A 22,029-nucleotide genomic window follows, 5' to 3' on the forward strand; every position below is an offset into this window, starting at 1 on the left:
TTTTCTTTCTTAGGAGATCATGTGGTTATACAATTACTTACAATTATTTAATTAACCTGTTATTTATATTTTCAAAATATTTCGTTCTACTTCATATTTTATTATTATAACATATTAATAGTTCATTTCATTTTTGTGTACTCGGACTATTTCTTACAAATATGTTTTACCAAAAAGTAGAATAAGAATTGTAATACACTTTAAATTATATTTACTTTTTACAATCAATGATATGTAATATGATATGTTTTACTAGTGTCTTTTTACAATTAAAAAAGATGTAACCTTACTCAAAATTATATATTATTAAAATTATATACTCATTATTGTTTTAAAAATTGTGTACAATTTAAGCTCCAACATTATCCTAATAAATATGCCTCAAAAATTGAAAAAAAAAAAATGAAGGTTATATAAGTATTGATTTGGGAAACGGGACCGTTTAACAGCCGAAACCAACCCTTATTTCTTTCGTGTTGTCGTTTTGTGCTGACCAGAAGAAAAAGTAGTAAGGAAGATCTCTGCGGAAAATTCATTCCGAAGCACAAAATACGCGCTTACATCTTAAGCACTAAACATCCTATTCGTACCTTTCATCATCTCGGCTAATTCAATTTTCCTTTCCTGTAATTTTCTCGAGAAAAAACTTATTGCTTGTTTGTGGACTGATCAAAGAGACTCAAAAAATGGACAAAATCAAGAGCATCTTAAAACCCAAAGCCAACCCTCAACAGCAATTGAGGGATTGGCAGAGGCGTCTCCGCCAAGAATGCCGCAACATCGAACGCCAAATTAGAGGCAATGCTCTCTTCTATCTCTTAGGGTAAATTCTTCTGGTTCTTTTTTGGTGGTTGTGATTGTTGTTTTCTGATATGGGTTTGTTTGTTTGATTGATTGATTGTTTCCAGATGTTCAGAGAGAGCAGAAGGGTGTAGAGAAAGCCATTAGAGAAGCTGCCAAGAGAAATGACATGGGCTCAGCCAAGGTATTGCTTATGGAAACTTCTAATTCTATGCTCTTGTATTATATAAACGCACGCATGTGTATATATACAATATATTTTTGTATATTTATGGTGTTGCAGTAGTGCCACTTGTGGAATTTTTGTTACAGACTGACGTATATAAGAGGCAGATAAGAGTGGGGGAAACCATTTAGGGAAGACATGGGAGATTTTATAACTTGCTAAAAGCTATTACGTGGTTGATCTTTAGGATTAAGATTTGGATTATCATAGTTGATTGGGATCAGTAATTCAGTATCACTTTTGTTTACTTTAGGGTTTGGTTATTTTGCCTGTTAAACTATTACTAGATAAGGTCTGCACATACGCTGTTGAGTACTAGAAGAGTTATAGCATTGTTGGGCGAGTTAATTATATCAGCTAATATAGTTTTGATGTTTACTTTTTGTAGCGTTTGGTTTAAGTTATGATTCTGACTTGAGTTTAATGTTGAATGCTATTGTATTCAGGCCCTTGCAAAGGAAATTGTAATTTCGAGGAAAACTGTTAATCGACTTTACGAAAATAAGGCCCAGCTAAATTCAATATCTATGCATCTTGGAGAAAGTGTTGGTATGTTGCTTCAAATTCTCTCTTCATTCTCCTAGTTTTAATTATAGCATGTAAACAATCCACAAAACGATATGACCTTAACTCCATTTTTTTCAAATATTTGATGCTCATTGGCATTTTGTCAACTTTATTATCATGGAGGTTCGTCTATTCATATTTTTTAAATTAAACAGTTAGTCTTTTGTTAATCCCAGAAAGGGTTGGAGCCCCAGACACTTCAATCGCACACAACCACGTTATCTAATATTTAGTCTTAGGTGGTGATGTTTTGCAAATTGGCTGGCAGTTATCTGGTAAATTTAACTGGTGACTGTTCTTGATAAATTTTCAGTTTTGGTGCCATATGTATAGAAAATTGATACACTTATGTTCTAGTTCAGTTTTGGTGCCATATCAAGAGAAAATTACAAAGTTCCAAACTTTTCGAGACAGCTCCCTGAGTAATCTCTTACTCACTTTGTTACAAAATCATTCCCCCCTCTTACAATTGACCGGCCCTCTATTTATACTAAGTCTTCCATAACTGTTTTAACACCTTAGGAGTTAGGACTATAGGATACCTCACCTAGAGCCACTAAGAATTTGACAACGCAGCCTCTAAAATTCTAATCAGTTATACTAATGAGACTAATATTTTAAGGTGTAACATTACCAGCCACCCAAACTTCCACCTTGTCCTCAAGGTGAATGAGTTGAGAACCCATTCTCAAATGTCCAAGTACAAAGTCTTGTTGCTGCACCAGTATATTTCTTTTTCTGCTCTTCCTCATTGTATGGTCTATTTCTCTCAACATCAAAGAATGCAATAGATGTTTCGTGATAATCAGTAACAAAAATCTCATGTGGCTCAATGGTAGTACTACATCAGTCAAAAAGCCATTTGAATAATAAAAAAAAAATAACCATTTCCTGCTCCACACTGCCATTTACAGCAGCCATTATGTGCCAGTACAACCCAAACCAACTTCTAATCTGAAAAACCCAACTAGATTTAAGGAGTGCAATGTAGAAATTGATACTTGGACAGTCCTCGTGAAGTGGCTGGTTATTCACCATCCTCAACTGGTCTTCCTCTATAGAAAAACCAACCAAGTAGTGTGGCATATTTCATCTAAATCAATCGCCTAACTACCTTTGTCAACTCATTTGTTCATATCTTTTTGGGTAGCTTGACGACACCATCACAGTAGGAAAAAATGAATGCAAATCCCAACAAGAGTTTTAACCCTATTACTCCAATAAGCCCAAACGAGTAAGAAATAGAGAGAAAAATCAATTTGAATATTGTACTGGCCTGATTTGAAATACTTTGTATATACTAGGTTTTCCTTGCAAGAGAGTAAACTGGAAATCCTTCATTTCCCTCTATCAATAATAACTCCTTTTCGTTGTATTACCTGTCTGAGTAGAACCATCGTTGCCATGTAGAGTGAAACCCAAACCACTGTTTGGAAGACTGTCAATCACACCCGTCATTGATTAATTGAGAGCAAGCGGTGGAAATCGTGAATCCCTATAAAAATGCGTATAGATTTTTGGAGGTGATTTGCAAGTGACCTTTTACTAAAAGGCACTTGTTGCTCAATGGGTTGTCTCCATAAGTGGATCGGGTGCTTAATTAACCTTATTAGATTGTGCTTTAGACCCAAATAATCAATTCTTTGTTGGATCTCTTTGATGCCAATAAACTCAAGTCCACAGGCCCTAACCTTCTTTCTTAGTCCACCGACTTTGAAAACAAAAAACCCAGAAGATTTCCTTCTGTTCGATCACCTTCATCATGCGACATCTCTCTCACTGTGATCAACAGCCAAGGAAATGACCATGGTGGATCGTCGTCGTCGTCCGATGGCACCTTCTTCTCTTCAGGCGGTTGCTCATAGTCATCTCTGAGTTGCGATTGTTGCGCAAGAGTTTGGCTTTGGTTTCTTGCAAAGGCCCTCTGTTTGCTCTTGCGAATAAGGTCTCTCGCATGATTAGTTCCCTTCTCTAAGAAATGAGAGCCTCCAAAGTCACTATTGTCGAAGTACCTTTACGTTGTTGTTGCTCTTCGCCAGAATTTTCGGTTGAATATTTGGAGTCACTTTACCTCCCTTGCTTGGATTCAGCAGTTGTGAGCCAACATTTGTAGATTTGAGTAACAAGATTGTAAGCTACTCGACCTCCCACATTCTTAAACTCATCTTCCATATCGTTACAAGCTGATGAATTTCCAGTTTTTGGACTGTTCACCATTATTCCCGATTTCTCAGAAACTTGAAAATTGGTCTTAACTAAGTTCTTTGTTCTTGGCTGATCCACTCTCTTTCCCTGTTTCTCAAGAATATATCCAAGTAAGCCATCAATTCTTTCCGAAACCAGCACACTTCATACCAGAATTCCCTCACTTCATCCTAAATTGTGCCAATCATGGCATCAAGAGTCTTCTATTTTTTCGGCAAATCCTTCGACCTTTCTTGGTCGGTTTTTCCTGCTTTCTTTGGTTTCTTTTCTGTCCTCTCATAGTCTGCTCTGATACCATTTGATACACTAATGTTCTAGTTCAGTTCTTGTAAGAATTAGAACATAGGCAATAGCATTTTATTGATATCAAAAAGAAATTACAAATTTCCAAACTTTCGAGATAGTTGGTATCTCCCTGAGTAATCTCTTACTCACTTTGTTACAAAATCATTCCCCCGTTATCAGCCCTCTATTTATAGTTAATACTAAGTCTCTCGTAGCTGTTTTGACACCTTAAGGACTGTAGGATACCTCACCTAAAGCCAATAAGAATTTGACAATTCAGCCTCTAAAATTCTAATCAGTTATACTAATATTAAAGCGTAACAAAAATACATATATTGAACTGGTTATTTAGTTTGTATATGGGAATTTTACTTGTAAAAATGAAACTGTATTTATACTGTGTGCTCAAAGACTGGAACTTTGCTTGAAGTCTTATAATATTTTTCTATGCCATCACAGCTATTGCCCGTACTGTTGGTCATCTGTCTAAGAGCTCCGAAGTCATGAAACTTGTTAATAACCTGATGAAAGCTCCAGAGATGGCTGTCACAATGCAAGAGTTTAGCAAAGAAATGACCAAGGTTGGTAGTATTATCTCTTGGCAATTTCATTTTAAGTTTCTCTTAGGTCCTGTTTGGCTGTTGCAACATATCAGCTTCTTACTGATTGGGTTCTTATCTGATATCTGGCTTTTATCTTCTTGAATCTTTTAGATTAACACCTTTATTGTTTTCCATAGGCAGGGGTGATTGAAGAATTTGTAAATGATGCTCTTGATACAGCATTAGATTCAGAAGATATAGAAGAGGAAACTGAGGAAGAGGTTGATAAGGTTTTGAGCGAATTGGCTGGTGAGACGGCTGCGCAGCTTCCAGAAGCTAACAGGAAAGAGAGGATACAGTTACCTGCTCAAACAGCTAGTGCATCGAAACAAGTGTGTAAAACTCTTCGAAACCTTCTTTACATTATCTCTTTGGAAGCAAGAGCTAAACCAAATTTTATTTGTGCCTTTCTCTTTTACAGGGAGAAGCCATTGCTGAAGGCGTAGATGATGAAGAAGAAATGGAAGAGTTACGGGCAAGGCTTGCTAAAGTGAGATCGTAAATTAGTAACTTCTCGTCGACATTATCATCACTTGCTCCTTCCATGTGGAGGGAAGGGAAGGAAGTATGTGTATATCTGTGCTATTAAGCAAGTGGAGTTAAAAGTTTTCATGAATCTGGCAAGCTGTCACTGAGTTATGTTTGTAACATAAAATTAGCATTTAAATTAACTAAATGCTTACATTTACATATTATTTATTAACAATCTCTTACTAAGACTAAGATTTCCAAAATACCAGATACATGTTTTCTATTTCATCAGAATATCAGAAGAACTCTAAAACTAACCTGAGAATTCTGTACAACCATCCATAGTTTACGAAAAAGGGTATATGGTGTTTTGCCAGATTTGGCCATTCAGGTTCAGCTGAGGTATATGAGACAACACAGCTACTTAGGGCTTGGGTTGAGAGGATATGACGCTCATAGTAATGATCTTAGCTTGATCCATAAGTAATACTCAAAAGTTTGGAAACTTCCTGGGCAGAGTGATTGCTGAATTGAACTAGAGTTTCATAATACCTAATCACATATGGTACTAGGATAAATAATTAACACTAAAATTAATCTTATTTGTGTAAGATTATTTATTCCAACAAAAAGTGACTATTTATCCCACACAATAGAATGATTGACTAAACTATTAATGCTTAATTTTCTTAAAATAAATTTACATAAATTATAATATGTATCTTATTTAATATAACATTAAACACAACAAACCTGTATCAAATTTCAACTAAATATAACTATATTCAATTTAAGAAGTTTTATTTATTAGAAGTGACTTGTCATATAGGTGTAATTTATGTGTGTACTACTCATCATTCTTCTTATCGTTATCTAACCAATCCTGTATATCAAATGAGAAATCAAATTTCTGTCTAGTTTAATTTAGAAAAATAGGCAAACTCTCATTAAATAAGGAGACACGTAATCCGGTGTGGCCGATTACAGTTTAACACCAACACAGATCCAACAAATTCCATCATCCTGTTCATTTGTCCTCAACATCACAACTTTCTATAGGCACCACGAGTTTTGTAAGGGTGAGTATCATCACACGTAATCCCAGCCCTACCATTTCTGTATTATTCTTCCTTTTTTTCTCCGCTTACTTTTTAAGGCAGTTTCCTTTGTATTGCTTTCAAAATGCGCTAAACGGTTTCGCTGCTTCCCGTTCCCGCTATTTAACTACAAACGAAAAGCACGCTTCACGACCAACCCCACATTCTGGGCCCCAATAACCTACAACACGTCACTCAATCCTACGGTTGTGATTATCCAACGTATATACTTGACGATTAGGAGAATAGTACTATAGTCATCTCGTACAACTGGTTTCAGTGGATTATTTCTTCATCATCGTCTTCACTCGCCGTTATTTTACAAAGCTAACAGTTACCTTTGTCCCTGTCACAGACCGTTAGGTGCTGCCACCTGTTCTTTCTCTATCTCTCTCTCTATAAATAGCTTTCTCTCGAGTCTTGATTCCCATCGAAGTTTTTCTCTTTAGCTTGGAAACTAAGAAAACGAAAATGGAGCGATCGGTTTCTCTCTCCTTCCTCTCTATACTGCTACTGATTATCTCTCCCCTGTCTTCGGCGAGCTTCAACGATGGAATGAGCTTCGCCAAGTCCAGCTTCCCGTCTGGACAGGCTCAGAAGTTCATCAGGGACCTCAATCTGTTCCCCCAACGCGATGTCAATCTCGTCGACGGTACTGGTTCGCTTGATCAGTCGAAGAGGCTCGTCGAGAAGAGCTTCAGGATGCCCAACCTTGCTGACTCTGGTGGTGTCTCTGTCGAGGACCTTGGCCACCATGCTGGTTACTATAAGATTGAACATTCTTATGATGCTAGGTATGCTTTTTTGTTCCCCTAATTGATAGATTGTTGAGATAAATTTCACCGGTAACTTCTTTTTTTTTTTTCTGTCACTTTTTCTTCAATTTAAGTGGGCTCGACTCGATCGCTCTCTTTTATCTGCATGTTAGGGTTTGATAATGATTGGGTCCTGACCTCCTACTGCAAGGTGAAGTGGTTTTGAGAAGGAATTGGGTGATTTAGTTAGATGGTTAGAGAGATGATGATTTATGTCACATGTACTAGTTTTTACACCATACGTATGTGTATTATCGTATACTGTTGACTTCAGGAAAAAAATTAATAATAACTCTTACTGTTGCAACTACTGTACTTTAGGATGTTCTACCTTTTCTTCGAGTCACGCAGCAGCAAGAAGGATCCTGTTGTAATCTGGCTAACAGGAGGTCCAGGGTGCAGCAGTGAGTTGGCTGTGTTTTATGAAAATGGTCCTTTCAATATTGCAGACAACTTGTCTCTTGTTTGGAACCCATACGGTTGGGATAAGGTTTTCTTAGCCCCCTTTTCTTCTTTTGTTTAATATATCCGTTGTAATTTGGATTATTTTAAGTGATATAATGCTCGGTGCTTTTGAATTGCTCTTGCTATATTGTATGTCCTTTTGCCTGTTGAGCATATTAAGTGGCCTTAATATACATAAAACACACACACACACACATATGTACGTATATGTTATGGTAAAGTTGCATTGCCATAGAGCTTTGTGTCTTGTACTAGTCGTATTTCAGTTTTACAATATTGCAATGCGTTTGTTATTCCTCTATTTGTTCCCTAAAGAGTTTACCTTCTCATGTGTTTCAATTTTCAGGCATCCAATCTTTTGTATGTTGACCAACCTACTGGGACTGGTTTTAGTTACAGTTCTGATAGACGTGATATTCGTCACAACGAAGAAGGCGTCAGTAATGACCTGTATGACTTCTTACAGGTATATTTTCTAACCCTTTCCGTTTCAGCTTATATCTATATTTATAAGAAGTTTTTCCAACTTTATGATCTATTTATAATTGTCACTGATCAGTACTTTTTAAGTGATCATTCCTAATGTCATTCAAATACTGTAAACTCCCTTTTCTTTAATGACAAAACTACCTTTGATTAATATACAAAATACTGTAAATTCTGAGTTATAAAAAAATAAAAAATGACAATGGATTGTAATTCCATAATCTTGTAGACATTTCTCATCTTTCCTCACTGAGCTGTGAGAAGTAAAGCCATTGTTAAGTCATTAAATTTAATATATGTTTCTGTGGTAATACTGATGTTGTCTAGCATGCTTTTTTGTACCGTTTCAGGCTTTTTTTGCTGAACATCCTCATTTAGCAGATAATGACTTCTACATTACTGGTGAGTCATACGCTGGGCACTACATACCTGCTTTTGCTGCTCGAGTCCACCGAGGAAACAAAGTTAACGAAGGAATACATATTAACTTAAAGGTATCGCTAATATTTCCAACCTTATGGTTCTGTTTTTTATTCATAATGTATCTCTAATATTTGCAACCTTGTGGTCTGTTTTTTATGCATAATTTATATTTTCTTTTGAAAAAACGCTTTAATGGGTGAAAAATTATTGACAGGGATTTGCCATTGGCAATGGACTTACAGATCCTGCAATTCAGTACAAGGCTTACACAGATTATGCACTAGACAATGGCATAATAACGAAATCTGATTATAACCATATCAACTTGTTGGTTCAACCTTGTGAACTCGCAATAAAGCTTTGTGGTAAGAAAACGAACAACAGTCTTTCTCTTTTGTTTGATCCTTTTTTTCCCTCGATTTATTGAGATCTGCTTATGAGAATTCATTAATATATTATATTTGTGCATACCTGATTGTTTATGTGTGCATGTTTTAGGTACTGATGGTACAGTGTCTTGCATGGCTTCTTATTTTGTTTGCAATCTCGTCTTCAGTAGCATCCTAGCACGTGCAGGAAATATAAATGTAAGAAATTCATATCTTTTATAATCTACTTAAATATTTGATCACAAGTTAGTAGTTAGTAAATTTCTAAGGTAAGTAAGTTTTTTTTTTTGCTCATATCTCAAGAGAAAAGTTTTTTCATAAAAGCTTAAGTTTGAAAAGTTATTTTTTTTCCCATTCTGCAGTACTATGACATCAGGAAGAAATGTGTGGGAAGTCTTTGCTATGACTTCTCAAATATGGAGAAATTCTTGAACCAGAAACCTGTGAGGGATGCACTTGGTGTTGGGGAAATAGAATTTGTGTCATGTAGTCGAACCGTTTATGAGGCCATGTTGTTGGACTGGATGAGGAATCTCGAAGTAGGTATTCCTGCTCTTCTTGAAGATGGAGTGAAGTTGCTTATATACGCCGGAGAATATGATCTTATCTGCAACTGGCTTGGTAGGATTTTGGATTTCTTTTATCATAGTACAAGACATTGATACAATCATTATAGGGAACTTCTCTGCTCGTTAAATGTGATGATAACCTTTTAATATAATATATAAATTGATATGAACAACAGGGAATTCAAGATGGGTTCATGCAATGGAATGGTCTGGTCAGAAAGAGTTTGGAGCCTCTTCTGAAGTTCCTTTCTTAGTTGATGGATCAGAAGCTGGAGTTCTAAAAAGCCATGGACCTCTCAGTTTCCTCAAGGTCTGTTTCACTTTCATCTGCTCACGCACTAACACACACACACACATCATTGTGAATACACGTTTTAACTTAAATTTTTTAAATCAATTAAAGCAAATAGAAGCTGACTTAGTTGGTTGGCTTGGATTATGAAAAATCAAACAGGTACATGACGCAGGCCATATGGTTCCCATGGACCAGCCGAAGGCTGCATTGGAGATGCTGATTAGGTGGACTCGGGGCAATCTTTCTGAAATTGCAGTGGAGCCGGACAATTTGGTTGCTCAGATGTGATATCATCTCTGGGTGGTGTATTTTGTTAAGCACTGTTTAAAGACTTCGGAATGCTTTAGAGGAATAGCGAAATATGTTCAAAGCTGTTTCTTAATGTGGTTGTAAATATTTCCGAAACCCCTGAATGGTAGTGGGACATGATAGTTACAGGAACAATAACAATAATGTACTAGAGGTTTATTTCCATTCATGATACATGGCACTCTTTAGTTTTTCTAGTCCTGTCGTGGCTTTGTCCCTTTAACTTGGTATTAATGTTTTTCGTTTATCTGAAACTGAAATGCCTTAAGTTTAAACGAATTTCCTGGTTTCGGTTGTTTGATGGGAGATTGAGAAAAGGGACAATAATTTGGCTCTCCTACGTAGATGTAATTCGCGTTTTGGAAACTGGATCCATAATATAGGTAGTGATGTATTTATATCTACATAATGAAAATTAAGATATGCATTTGTACTTTTTTAATGATGTGTGTCTAATGATATATGCACAAATTTGATGTTGGGAAGAAATTTCAGCCAATTGCTTTATTTTTTCTTGTAGAAAATAGTGATTCGAATTGTTTATCGATTTCATAGAATAATACATATTTATATACAAAGCTAAGAGACTAAATATCTACTAAATATCTAATTCTTTTACAGCTAATATACATCTAATATCTAACACTCTCCCTCAAGCTGGAGCATAAATGTTAATCATGTCCAGCTTGTTACAAAGATAATCAACCCGCACCCCATTCAAAGCCTTTGTAAAAATATCTCCTAGTTGTTCTCTGATCTTCACATATCCTGTGGAGATCAGACCTTGTTGAATTTTCTCACGATCAAAATGACAATCAATCTCAATGTGCTTAGTTCGCTCGTGGAATACGGGATTTGAGGCAATATGAAGAGCAGCTTGATTATCACACCATAATTTTGCTGGAATAGAAGTCTTAAACCTGAATTCAGTCAAAAGCTGATAAATCCATATTACCTCACACACAAACTCGGCCATAGCTCTATATTCTGATTCAGCACTGGATCTAGATACAACATTTTGTTTCTTACTCTTCCAAGAGATCAGATTGCCCCCAACAAATACAGAATATCCTGAAGTGGATCGTCTATCTACCTGGGAGCCTGCCCAATCTGCATCAGAAAAACACTCAATCTGGGTATGTCCATGATCCTTGTAAACTATACCTCGTCCTGGTGCTCCTTTCAAGTAACATAAAATTTGCTCTAATGCTGCCCAATGATGAATTGTTGGAGAAGACATGAACTGACTGATAACACTAACCGGGAATGCAATATCTGGACGAGTCACAGTTAGATAATTCAACTTTCCAACTAACCTGCGATATTTCTCAGGATCTTCAAATGGTTTCCCATCACGTGTAAGATGCACAGCTGGATTCATTGGAGCATTACAAGGTTTTGCTCCCAATTTTCCTGTCTCAGTTAGCAAATCAAGTACATACTTTCTTTGAGACAGAAAAATACCTTGTTTACTCCGACTAACTTCAATTCCCAAGAAATACTTGAGCTCCCCTAAATCTTTTGTGTTAAACTGGGTGTGAATGAAAGACTTAAGGGATGAGACACCTTCAGTATCGTTTCCAGTAATAACGATGTCATCAACATACACCACTAACAAAATGATACCAGCAGTTGATCTTTTATAAAACACAGAATGATCTGGCTTACTTTTCAACAAACCAAACTTCTCAACAGCCTGACTAAATTTACCAAACCAAGCACGATGGCTTTATTTCAATCCATATAAAGATTTGCGAAGATGACAAACTCGCCCTAACTCCCCCTGTGCAACAAACCCAGGAGTTTGCTCCATATATACTTCTTCCTCAAGATCCCCATGAAGAAAAGCATTTTTAATATCAAGTTGATGCAAAGGCCAATGATGAGTAGCTGCCAGGGAAATGAACAGTCGAACAGATGTGAGTTTAGCAACAGGAGAAAAAGTATCACAATAGTCCACTCCATAGGTTTGAGCATAACCCTTGGCAACAAGACGGGCCTTTAAGCGAGCAATTGTGCCGTCTGGATTGAATTTAACCGTAAACACCCATTTGCACCCGATGGCCTGTTTTCCGGAAGGTAAATCAACCAAGACCCAAGTACCATTCGCAACTAAAGCATTCATCTCTTCTACCATTGCAGCAAGCCAACCAGGATGAGACATCGCTTCACGAACAGTTTTAGGAATAGTGGTAGAATCAAGAGAAGCAATAAAAGAGCAAGAAGAAGAGGAGAGATGATTATAAGCCACAAAAGAAGAAATAGGAAAAGTACATTGGTGTTTACCTTTACGTAGTGCAATGGGAAGATCATCTGGGATTTCCAAATCTGATGACGAAGATACAGGTGCAGGACATGAAACAGGAAGTGGAGGAGGGGGGCGCCTGGTGTACACTATAGGAGGCTGAGGGAGTGGTGGAGGTGGTAGAGGTGGTGGAGGTGGTGGAGGTGTAGACATTGTGGGGGTGACGACCGAGGCAGGTGAAGGAACAAGAGACCCGCCAGAACATGTATCAGGCGCATAGGATGTGACAGAATAAACCAACAAATCATCATCCTCCCCCTGACTAGTAGAAGTAGTGGAAGATGAAAAATAAGGTGTATTTTCTACAAAAGTAACATCAATAGAAACAAGATATTTGTTGGGATCGGGACAATAACACATATACCCTTTCTGAAGACGAGAATAACCAAGAAAGACACACTTTAGTGCCTTAGGGTCTAATTTGGTGACAGATGGGCGGACATCGCGAGCAAAATAAACACTGCCAAATACTCGCGGAGCAACTGGAAACAATGACTTATTAGGAAAAAGAATTTTAAATGGAATTTCACTATTAAGAACAGAGGATGGCATGCGATTAATAAGAAAGCATGCCGTGGAAACTGCATCGGCCCAAAAAGGTTTAGGAACTTTCATTTGAAACAAGAGAGCACGTGCAGTTTCAAGAAAATGTCTGTTTTTACGTTCTTCAACACCATTTTGAGGTGTCGTATCAACACAAGAAGTTTCATGAAGCATGCCATTAGAGGTCATATAAGATTGAAATTGAGCAGACGTGTACTCTTTGGCATTATCACTTCTCAAAGTACGAATAGATACATTAAATTGAATTTGAATCTCAGCACAAAAAGCACAGAATATAGAAAACAACTCAGAACGATTTTTCATTAAATATAACCAAGTTACACGAGAATAATCATCCACAAAAGTAACAAAATACCTGAATCCAGGTTGAGACAAAATAGGAGAAGGACCCCAAACATCAGAATGAACTAACTCAAAGGGAATACTAGCACGTTTATTGACGCGAGGACTCAAACTAACACGATGATGTTTGGCAAACTGACATGACTCACAATCTAATGAAGATAAACTACTATATTGGGGACACAGTTTCTTGAGCAAAGGAAGGGATGGATGACCTAAACGACAATTAGCCTCAAAAGCGGAAGCAACACTCGAACAAGCAATAGAGGTTGGCAGAAGTGGCTCTGATACCATGTAGAAAATAGTGATTCGAATTGTGTATCGATCTCATAAAATAATACATATTTATATACAAAGCTAGGAGACTAAATATCTACTAAATATCTACTAAATATCTAATTCTTTTACAGCTAATATACATCTAATATCTAAAAGTTCTATTTGTTGGATTGTATTCACAAATTTGATGTGTGTGCATGAAAAAGTTGAGCAAGGATTTTCGAGTAATATCATGCAATAATGAAATGATCATAAAAAATATATAACATTAAATGACACAAAAACAGTAAACATAAGGAAAACTGTAAAACAACAATATTATTAAGGGATATTTGCTGCCAAATTCCCTCAACATTTACAATTATTAACTCTAATAAAAAAAAAATGGCACCAAGAAGGTACAGGTCAAACATAATGGTAGCATAAAGTACTTACTTAATAGTAACTGAAATGAAATGATAAAAAGGGATATTTATCCAACGTTATCATATTGGTCAGTTTAGTAGCTGGATAGAAAGTTTGAGTTGTTCATCTTCACCCTCCCTCATGGCTTCTTCTCTTACATTCTCTCTAATTCAGACTCTGAATTCTCGTACCCCTCCTCTGATTTCCGTCTCGCCAATTCCTTTTCGAACGCCACACATTTCAACAGGTTCTTCCACCTTAGCAAAAAATGCTCATCACCACTTCAACTTGAAGAACAAACACCTTACAAGGACATCTTCCGAAGGTAAACTTACCCTTTTCAAGTTTGTCGATTTTATCATCTTTTGAGCTTCTATCTTTCTCTGGAATGGAATCTTACGACATGGGTTTTCTTTGGATTAAAGTGTAAAAGCCTTTATGGATCCTATTCTTTATCTGGGAATGTTTTTAAGGAACCTTACCAAACAACAGTACATTTTTCATCATGGATTTATGTTTCTTCACACTGTTCTATTCTATGTTCTCCCTTTTCGTTGTCTCTAGCTGATTCTCCTAAATTTAATTTATTGTATTTAGTTATTTCGATGCTAATTCTGTTCATGAAATTCATCATCATACATACAGGTACAGAAGGTCCACTTGAAGTAGCTGAAGAATCAAAATTTGTTCCTTTAAATGCCGAAGATGCACAATACGGTCCACCTGTAAGTTCTGGTTAGTTTCTTTCCATGTGTCTTTAGCTTTTCTGTTCACCCATCAAACAAACTTTTGTTTTGCAAATAAACTCCATTATATTTAAGATTTCCTTTCAAGTTTTGGCTGTCTAAAACCTATAGTACACTAATCTTGAAATATACCTGAGACAAGAATTAACTTTTCTTGATTTATAGGCTTTGTTATTGCTGGGTTTTGAAGTGGAAGAAATTGGGAAGGTGAGTCATTGTTGTTTTATATATAGATATACATACCAGTTTTTAGTTTGGTTTATCGTTTGTATATATCTTTTCTTCCTTTCTTTGATGTACATATACTAATTCTTTTTAAAAAGATCAGATCTTTTAAGAGTTGGTTCAGTAAATCTAAGTTATGCCTCACCTCATAGCCTTACTCAAGTCTTGTGATGTGGTTTGCAGATACAACAGTTTTTGAAAGAGTTGGATGGCGAATTCTTACAGGTACCACATCTAAGCATCAATGAAGAATTTTAGCTGAGAAATGAGTCTATTAAAACTGAGGATTTGAATTCCACTGTCTAATCAAAATCCATCTAATAGCCTCCTCACCCCTCCCATTCCTTCCACATCATCCTCTTTCTTGACATACTTTTATAGTTACTCAAAGTGGATGACAGATAGGTTTTGTACAAATATAAAAAATATTCTTTTAAACCTTAGTTAATCAAAACTGAGGAGAACAAGTAGCAAAATATGTGTATTGGTTAGGAAAACAGTGATTTTACTTTCTTAAATTGCTACTAATATCCTTTTCTCTTTCTTTCTTAATCTCATTGCATTAGATTATTCTTTGCACCGAAGACATGATTACTCGTTCACTCTGGGAGGCTATTAATACAAAGCAGCCCAATCTGAAGGAAGTGAAGGTAACTTCCTTAGTTACTGTGATATCTTTTAATGTCTGGAAAGGTTTTAGAATTTGGTAGAAAGGATTATTTCCAAATTTATTTGGCAAACTATATCAGTGGCTTTAATCTGCTTCTGAAGTTCTTTAAAGCTTTTCAAACATTTCATGTACATTTATGCAAAATGGATTTTTCGGGATGATGCTCACTCACATGTTGAGCTTGATTATGCTTTGTAATAACAGATAGCCAAGTCACTGCCACGCATTTGCTTTTTATCTGGTCTCAGTGGAGAGGAGATGATAATGTTCATTGATGCTTTTCCAGAGGCTGGTACACATTTATATTGATTTGTATGATTGTTATAATGGATGGATTTTATTACATTCTAAAGATATATCTGAAATCAGAGCCTTTAATAATATAAGTACTACAGTACAGCAATGAAAACTGAGTTTTGACTTGTTAAATCATATCACGTACAATGAGTAGTTCATGTGTAATTAAAAAGGGTCCTGGTTTATAGGACTAGAACCAGCTATCTTTGCAGCACTAGTTCCAAACAGTGCCGATAAACCTATGCAGGAGGTGATAGAAGAGATAATGGGAGACCATGAAATGATGGTAAGTCTCTTCTGATTTCCTACATAAATCTATCATCTCTAAACTATCTTTCTCACCTAGAATTACTTATATTTCTCCAGAAATCAAAACAATGAGCGAGAAAGCTCCAAATCTCCGGAGGAAAGAAGTTTTGCTCCACGGTTTCCGCTGCAGCTTCTGAAAATGCGGACAAGACCTAGGCTTCATTTGGGGCAGGCAATATTTTTCTGTCGACCTTTGTTAGTTGAGATTTATTATATGTATAAAAATAGACCTGAATATCAATATTCTCCCAATATCTCCACAGTGTAATCCAAAATTGTTTGCTGTAGAAAAGTAAACATGTACCAACTATGACTTGGAGGTTCGTTATTCGCATTCTTATTTGCTGATCAAGAAATACATTCCATTCAAGAAGTACAACGAATGCTATTGTAATCATAATGAAAATAAAGAGAGAAAGTTTATCTTATTTGCATAATGCCAATTGAACAGTAATGAATGAAAACTATAACGCAAGCAGTACATATAATTTGCAGCCAGAACAAGCAAAAAATTTCAATGATCCATTCCACGGCATTATGTACAATATGCAAATTGCAAGGCATATTCCAATGACCCATATTAATCTGATAGGATTATCTGTTGATGAAATACTACACTTTGCCAGCTGGTGATACAGGGAGAACATGCAAGACGCCTATAGAAATTAAGAAGCCTGATTCTTCAGTATAATTCAACTGGAGTCATCACAGTATCAAGCAGCCAAAGCATTTTGCATAATACAAGACTACAAGTTAAACAATGTCGAGGCCATCTAAATTAACCTTGGACATCTTTGAGAAACAATTTGACAGATCCAATGAACTCAAACAAATGAAAGATGAGCTTTTGACTAAAATGTTAGCATATAAATGATTTTTTTATACCCAATAATGCCGAGATTTAACCAATGCTGCATTGACTGCAACTGAATTCTATATTCTCTCCATCCATTAATTCATACTCTGTTCCACACTTAAAATGATTTCTTTTATCTCCTAAACTTCTAACCAAGCCTAAGAAGGAAACCCACTGTATCATCTTCCAGCATTACCCAACTCAAACTCGATGCTAAAAGAGTTTAATCAAATAAAGAAAGTTAATAACTTCATAAGGCAAAGCCCAGTAATTTGATTAACCCCATATCAAGAGCAACTCCACCTGTTGACATCAGTCATCCTCATCACCACTCTCATCGCTGAAGTAACTAGTCTTCTTGAACTTCTTCTTCTTCTCTTCCTCACCACAACCACTATCACCGCCGGTTGCTTCTCTCAACAACCTCTCGTCCGCGCCACTATCTACCACCGACGCCCAATTATCATCCTCAAACACTTCCCCAGCTCCATCAGACCACCCCGCTTCGTTATCCTCCTCGTCTTCCCTCTTCAAATTCTCGCCACCCCTCCTCAATTTCTTCGGCGGAGGTCGCTCTCTCGGCCCGAGCTGGTTCTTCGGACACTCGTAAGATAGGTGACCTTCGGCACCACACTCGTAGCACCGACTCTTGTCCCTGTAAACCCTCTTGCGGATGAACTCCGAGGCTCGGCCATTATCTGCGGCGATCGAAGCCGTTAGGGTTCTCCCGTTGAGGACCTTCCCGTGCATCTGGCGGGCTGCCGAGACGGCGTCGTTCCGCGATACGAACTGGACGAAGGCCACGCCACGGCTGAGGCGGGTCTGGCGGTCCTTGAGGACAGAGACGCGAGCGACTTTGCCAAAGGTGGAGAAGAGTGTGTGGAGATCGGAATTAGTGAGGGAGTAATCGATGTTGGAGACGTAAAGGGTCGATTTAGAAGGAGCTAGGGCACCTGAACCGGAGCTGGAGGGTTTGGTCCCAGAGGCGGAGGTCCGTGACAGTTGGTTGGCGGGGGGAGTAGGAGCCGAAGCGTAACGGTAATAGAAGGTTTCGTCATCGTCTTCATCACTATCGGGTCTCCTCTTTTTGTTGTTCTTCTTCGCCATTGATTCGATTCTCAAAGAATAACTTTTGTAATGCTAACTCTCTTTATTTTGAACAATTTTTAATGCTATCTTAAAATTCTATTTTATCAATTTCTTTTTCACTTTTAAATAATTTTCCTTTTCCACTTATGATATAACTCTGGAGTCTGGACCTTAGGAAAAAAAGAGAAAAAGAAACTCTGAAAAACGACATCAATTATAAACGACACTATTCTGGAAAAACGACATCTTCACTATAGAGATAGGCAATTTTTAAAAAATATCTACGCGTTTGTTAACACTTTTTTAATTAGTTTTCTGTTTTTAAAATTAGAAAAGCGAAAATATTTTTCAAAAATATGTTTTATAAAACTGTTTTCACTTTTTAATTTTTTAATTGAGAATCAAAATTTTAAATAAAAAAAAAGTCACTTTCAATATTTTTTTAAAAAGTTTTTTTTCTTAAACAATATTTTAGACTCCGACGAGACCTGAACCCAAATCCTCCCCCACGGCCCAGGTGTTGAACCAGGCCTCTGACCCGAACCCGAATCCGACCCCAGACCTAGACTCGACTTAAATAAAATCAAAAAATAAAAATTGGTTACAGAACACACTTTTATTTTCTATTTTTAAAATTGAAAAACAAAAGTGGTTACAAAACGCATTTTTGTTTTTCAAAAACAAAATTTTTAAAAATAAAAATTGACTTTCATTTTGTGATTAAAAAATTAGAAAACGAAAGTACCAAACTATGGTGGCGTTTGGTAACACTTTTTTAATTAGTTTTTTATTTTTAAAATTGGAAAAGTGAAATATTTTTCAAAAATATGTTCTATAAAACTGTTTTTACTTTTTAATTTTTTAATTAAGAATCAAAATTTTAAAAACAAAAAAAAAGTTACTTTCAATATTTTTTTAAGTAGTTTTTTTTTTCTTAATCAATATTTTAAACTCCGACCAGACTGGACCCAAATCCCCCTCCCATGGCCTGGCGTTGAACTGGGCCTCTGGTCAATTCGACCCCGAACCTAGACCCGACTTAAATAAAATAAAAAAATGAAAATAAAAATGAACTTTACAGAACACACTTTTGTTTTCTGTTTTTAAAATTGAAAAACAAAAGTGATTATAGGACGCATTTATATTTTTCAAAACAAATTTTACTGTCATTTTGTGAAAATCTAACTTTTATAGTTAAATTAAAAAAAAAAAAAAAAACACTTGAGGTTAGCTCAAGTGACTATAGGTGTGTGTCTTGAGGCTAGCTCAAGTGGCTATAGGTTCGAGTCCATATAAACATGGTTGTAATATATAAATGCTTAAATAAAAAAAAAATCTTTTATTTTATTTTTGGTTTATTAACTTGTAGCTAAAGTATTTATTGGACAGAAAAACAAAATAAAAACATCAGAAACAAACAAATGTCAGATAGGAAGAGAGAAGCTTCGTGTTCGATTAGCATGTTCCATCTCTAAAACACTCCTTACTCCTTAATTCCTTCTCACACAATCAACATATCACCCTCTAGGGTTATTCTGTAAGTTATCTCTATCGCCTTATTCTTTTTTATTTTTTTATTTGTATTTATCGAATCTCTGCGTTGGTAGGCTCTTAAATTTGGATTCAAATTGATTCATAATGATGCTTCTGGGAACTGATTGCGTGATTTCTTGAGATGGGTGTTGATTATATTGCACAATATTCGGTCTTGCAGCACTGGTTTTGGAAAATCAATGGTTTTTCAATATATGCTTTTTCTGGCAGAGTGTGGGTTTAGAACCTGGAATGTTGACCTACAAATCAATATTTTTTCCAACCCCACTTTTGATTTTCTAACTAGCGAAGAATGAAGTAGTGGTGTTATTTTGATTTGGTATACAAGTTCATCATTAGTAAACTGCATATGACCATGTTGGGCTTCAAAATTGTTTATTTAGTTCGCACTTGTAGTTTCATGGGTTTCTGGGTTTTTTTTTTAAGAGATGGTTGTCTGTTCTTTGATTTCGTGTTCTTGAAATTCAAGTGTTGTTTCCATTAAAAAAATGTTGGATTTATATTTATGCTAATGCTCTCACTCGGGGAGGCGTGAGAACATGTAAGTTATCTAGACACTAAACCTGTGGACATAAGTATTATTTGAAATCTAAGGATAAGTGAAAGTTGTTAAGTCATGAAATCGATAGTTTTGAGGATCCTAATCAAGTTTCAGGCTGAGATGTTAGGGATGCTTTCATGATAAAAAGAGAGGTTGTTTTTTTAAGTGAAATGGGTGATGGTTTGGTTCAAATGCAATTTAATGTTGGTCTTAATTTTTAGAACGCTTTGATGTGTGTTTTTATTGAACTTAATAATGAGAAACGGACTGGTTTAGCAGAATTTGTTAGTTTTAGTTAACCTATAACTTTGTAGAATAAAGGATTATTAGTAACAATGACAACTTAATATTTTTGTTAGATGTGTGGCTCATTTGAATATAAACTCTGTTGGCAATAACAATATAAAATGTGTACTTCTAGTTTTTTAGTAACCCAAAAGTTCATGTTTTTATGCTGCTGAAACAAGCAATGTTGCTGTGCCTATTCTACCCCCTTCTTTTTATCCTCTACTTATGTTTATCATCATTGATAATCACATTTTTTTCATCATATATTTCCTCAAAAAATGTTGAGATATGAAATGTTACTACACTATACCATTTAGGCAAAGAGCAATTAGTTTATAAATTTTCTATGAATTCTATTTTCATATGTCTTTTTTATCTCTAATTTTACGCCCTTTGATAGTAGGCTTTTCTAATTCTTGACAAAACCAGTGATGAACGTCCTCAAACAATGCATGGATTCTCAACTGTTGATGGCTTTGTGGATATAACTGAGTGTTTGGCAGAGATGATTAAGTACGTCGCAAATGAACCCTCACTAGGGCTTTTCTATGTTCAGCAGCACACTCAAAATGCAGTGCCTGCTGTAATTCAGCTCAGAAACAATGTTGTAGAGAAGTCTCATGAAACAACTTTGCACACTGAAGATTCAGAGGATTCAATAACCATGGTGAGATCAATGAAAGAATGTGGATTCCCCATTGCAGATGAGATGATCAGAGATATAAAGAAATCTTTGTTGATCATGTCTACTAAACAACCAAGAAGAGGGTTGATCCATGACTCTAGATCAAGTTTTCAGGCAGAAAAGACAAGCTCTTGGGGACCAGCCAATTGGGGTTGTCCGGGGGTTTATGACCAGCTAGACGGTGAAAAAAGTGGCTATCTTTCAACTGTATTTAAATCTGCTAGGAAGAAAGCTAGTAACATAAAGTGGCCACAACTTGATTCTGGAGAGTCGCTGCAGAGCAAGGATGACAAGTTGATGCTCTATCCAAGCCGGTCTTTATCAGTTGAGTCTGCTGCTAGCACTAGTTCATCTCAGCCAGATGTGGAAGCTGATGAACTGCCCTTGTCAAGTAAGATTACAGATGAATCACAAGAACAAATAGACGCTACTTCACCGTCTCCTAATTTGGTACCACAGTCAGAGGACTTCGACGAGTTCAAGGCTGTTAAAGCAGCAAAACTAGAGGAGTGGTTAGAAAGGAATAGCAACATGGATAATCAGAAAGGTGCTAGTGATTGAGAAGCAACTAAACTTTGATATTCTGTGATAGCTTTATATTTATGGAAATTTTACATAAACATACCAATTGAAAAAATATATTTTAATATAATGTTAAATGTTAATAATGTGATGTCTTTTCAAATTTAAATTACTATGGTTGGGTTTTCTAATCATTACTCATTTTGTTGTGTAATTTGATTTTAGCCTTTGTTTATTTAATATAATTGAAATATGTGTAAATGTATATACACACTATATAATATGTATTTATTTATATGTATTCCATTTAATTTTGTTGTTTATTGTTCCAAAATTCCAATAATGAT

At 36.0% G+C, this 22,029-nt stretch overlaps 5 protein-coding genes across 9 annotated transcripts; 4 read left to right on the forward strand and 1 right to left on the reverse strand.

The window, feature by feature from the left end:
- The first annotated feature begins 449 nt into the window (after window positions 1-449).
- LOC115705957 (vacuolar protein sorting-associated protein 24 homolog 1) lies at window positions 450-5,440 on the forward strand. 2 transcript variants are annotated; one of them, XM_030633453.2, is made up of 6 exons: window positions 450-798; window positions 909-985; window positions 1,474-1,576; window positions 4,544-4,665; window positions 4,824-5,018; window positions 5,108-5,440. In XM_030633453.2, the coding sequence occupies exons 1-6, from the start codon at window positions 687-689 to the stop codon at window positions 5,186-5,188; spliced, it is 690 nt and encodes a 229-aa protein (XP_030489313.1). In that variant the 5' UTR covers window positions 450-686; the 3' UTR covers window positions 5,189-5,440. The 2 variants fall into 2 exon arrangements, with proteins under 2 accessions (XP_030489313.1, XP_060964185.1); XM_061108202.1 differs by having other exon boundaries at window positions 4,824-5,440.
- Window positions 5,441-6,315: 875 nt separating this feature from the next.
- LOC115705940 (serine carboxypeptidase-like) lies at window positions 6,316-10,447 on the forward strand. Of its 2 annotated transcripts, XM_030633428.2 has the most exons (9): window positions 6,316-7,048; window positions 7,391-7,559; window positions 7,881-8,000; window positions 8,371-8,514; window positions 8,658-8,808; window positions 8,942-9,030; window positions 9,195-9,453; window positions 9,578-9,711; window positions 9,856-10,202. In XM_030633428.2, the coding sequence occupies exons 1-9, from the start codon at window positions 6,726-6,728 to the stop codon at window positions 9,982-9,984; spliced, it is 1,518 nt and encodes a 505-aa protein (XP_030489288.2). In that variant the 5' UTR covers window positions 6,316-6,725; the 3' UTR covers window positions 9,985-10,202. The 2 variants fall into 2 exon arrangements, with proteins under 2 accessions (XP_030489288.2, XP_060964184.1); XM_061108201.1 differs by having other exon boundaries at window positions 6,541-7,048; window positions 9,578-10,447.
- A 3,406-nt stretch (window positions 10,448-13,853) lies between these two features.
- Window positions 13,854-18,116, forward strand: LOC115705958 (uncharacterized). The gene is made up of 8 exons (XM_030633454.2): window positions 13,854-14,225; window positions 14,546-14,625; window positions 14,812-14,853; window positions 15,055-15,096; window positions 15,438-15,521; window positions 15,746-15,833; window positions 16,027-16,124; window positions 16,205-18,116. Exons 1-8 carry the CDS (start codon window positions 14,042-14,044, stop codon window positions 16,217-16,219), a joined length of 633 nt encoding a protein of 210 aa, XP_030489314.2. The 5' UTR covers window positions 13,854-14,041; the 3' UTR covers window positions 16,220-18,116.
- On the reverse strand, window positions 15,898-18,110 carry LOC115705956 (U11/U12 small nuclear ribonucleoprotein 31 kDa protein). The gene has a single exon (XM_061108203.1). It carries the CDS (start codon window positions 18,108-18,110, stop codon window positions 17,316-17,318), a length of 795 nt encoding a protein of 264 aa, XP_060964186.1. The 3' UTR covers window positions 15,898-17,315.
- A 1,353-nt stretch (window positions 18,117-19,469) lies between the features above and the next one.
- Window positions 19,470-21,990, forward strand: LOC115705955 (uncharacterized). Of its 3 annotated transcripts, none has more exons than XM_030633448.2 (2): window positions 19,470-19,629; window positions 20,876-21,990. In XM_030633448.2, the coding sequence occupies exon 2, from the start codon at window positions 20,924-20,926 to the stop codon at window positions 21,719-21,721; it is 798 nt and encodes a 265-aa protein (XP_030489308.2). In that variant the 5' UTR covers window positions 19,470-19,629; window positions 20,876-20,923; the 3' UTR covers window positions 21,722-21,990. The 3 variants fall into 3 exon arrangements, with proteins under 3 accessions (XP_030489308.2, XP_030489311.2, XP_030489309.2); XM_030633451.2 differs by having other exon boundaries at window positions 20,879-21,990; XM_030633449.2 differs by having other exon boundaries at window positions 19,471-19,629; window positions 20,905-21,990.
- The last annotated feature ends 39 nt before the right edge of the window (window positions 21,991-22,029 follow it).

The sequence above is a fragment of the Cannabis sativa genome, chromosome 1 (genome assembly GCF_029168945.1).
Source record: "Cannabis sativa cultivar Pink pepper isolate KNU-18-1 chromosome 1, ASM2916894v1, whole genome shotgun sequence".
Taxonomy (NCBI): domain Eukaryota; kingdom Viridiplantae; phylum Streptophyta; class Magnoliopsida; order Rosales; family Cannabaceae; genus Cannabis; species Cannabis sativa.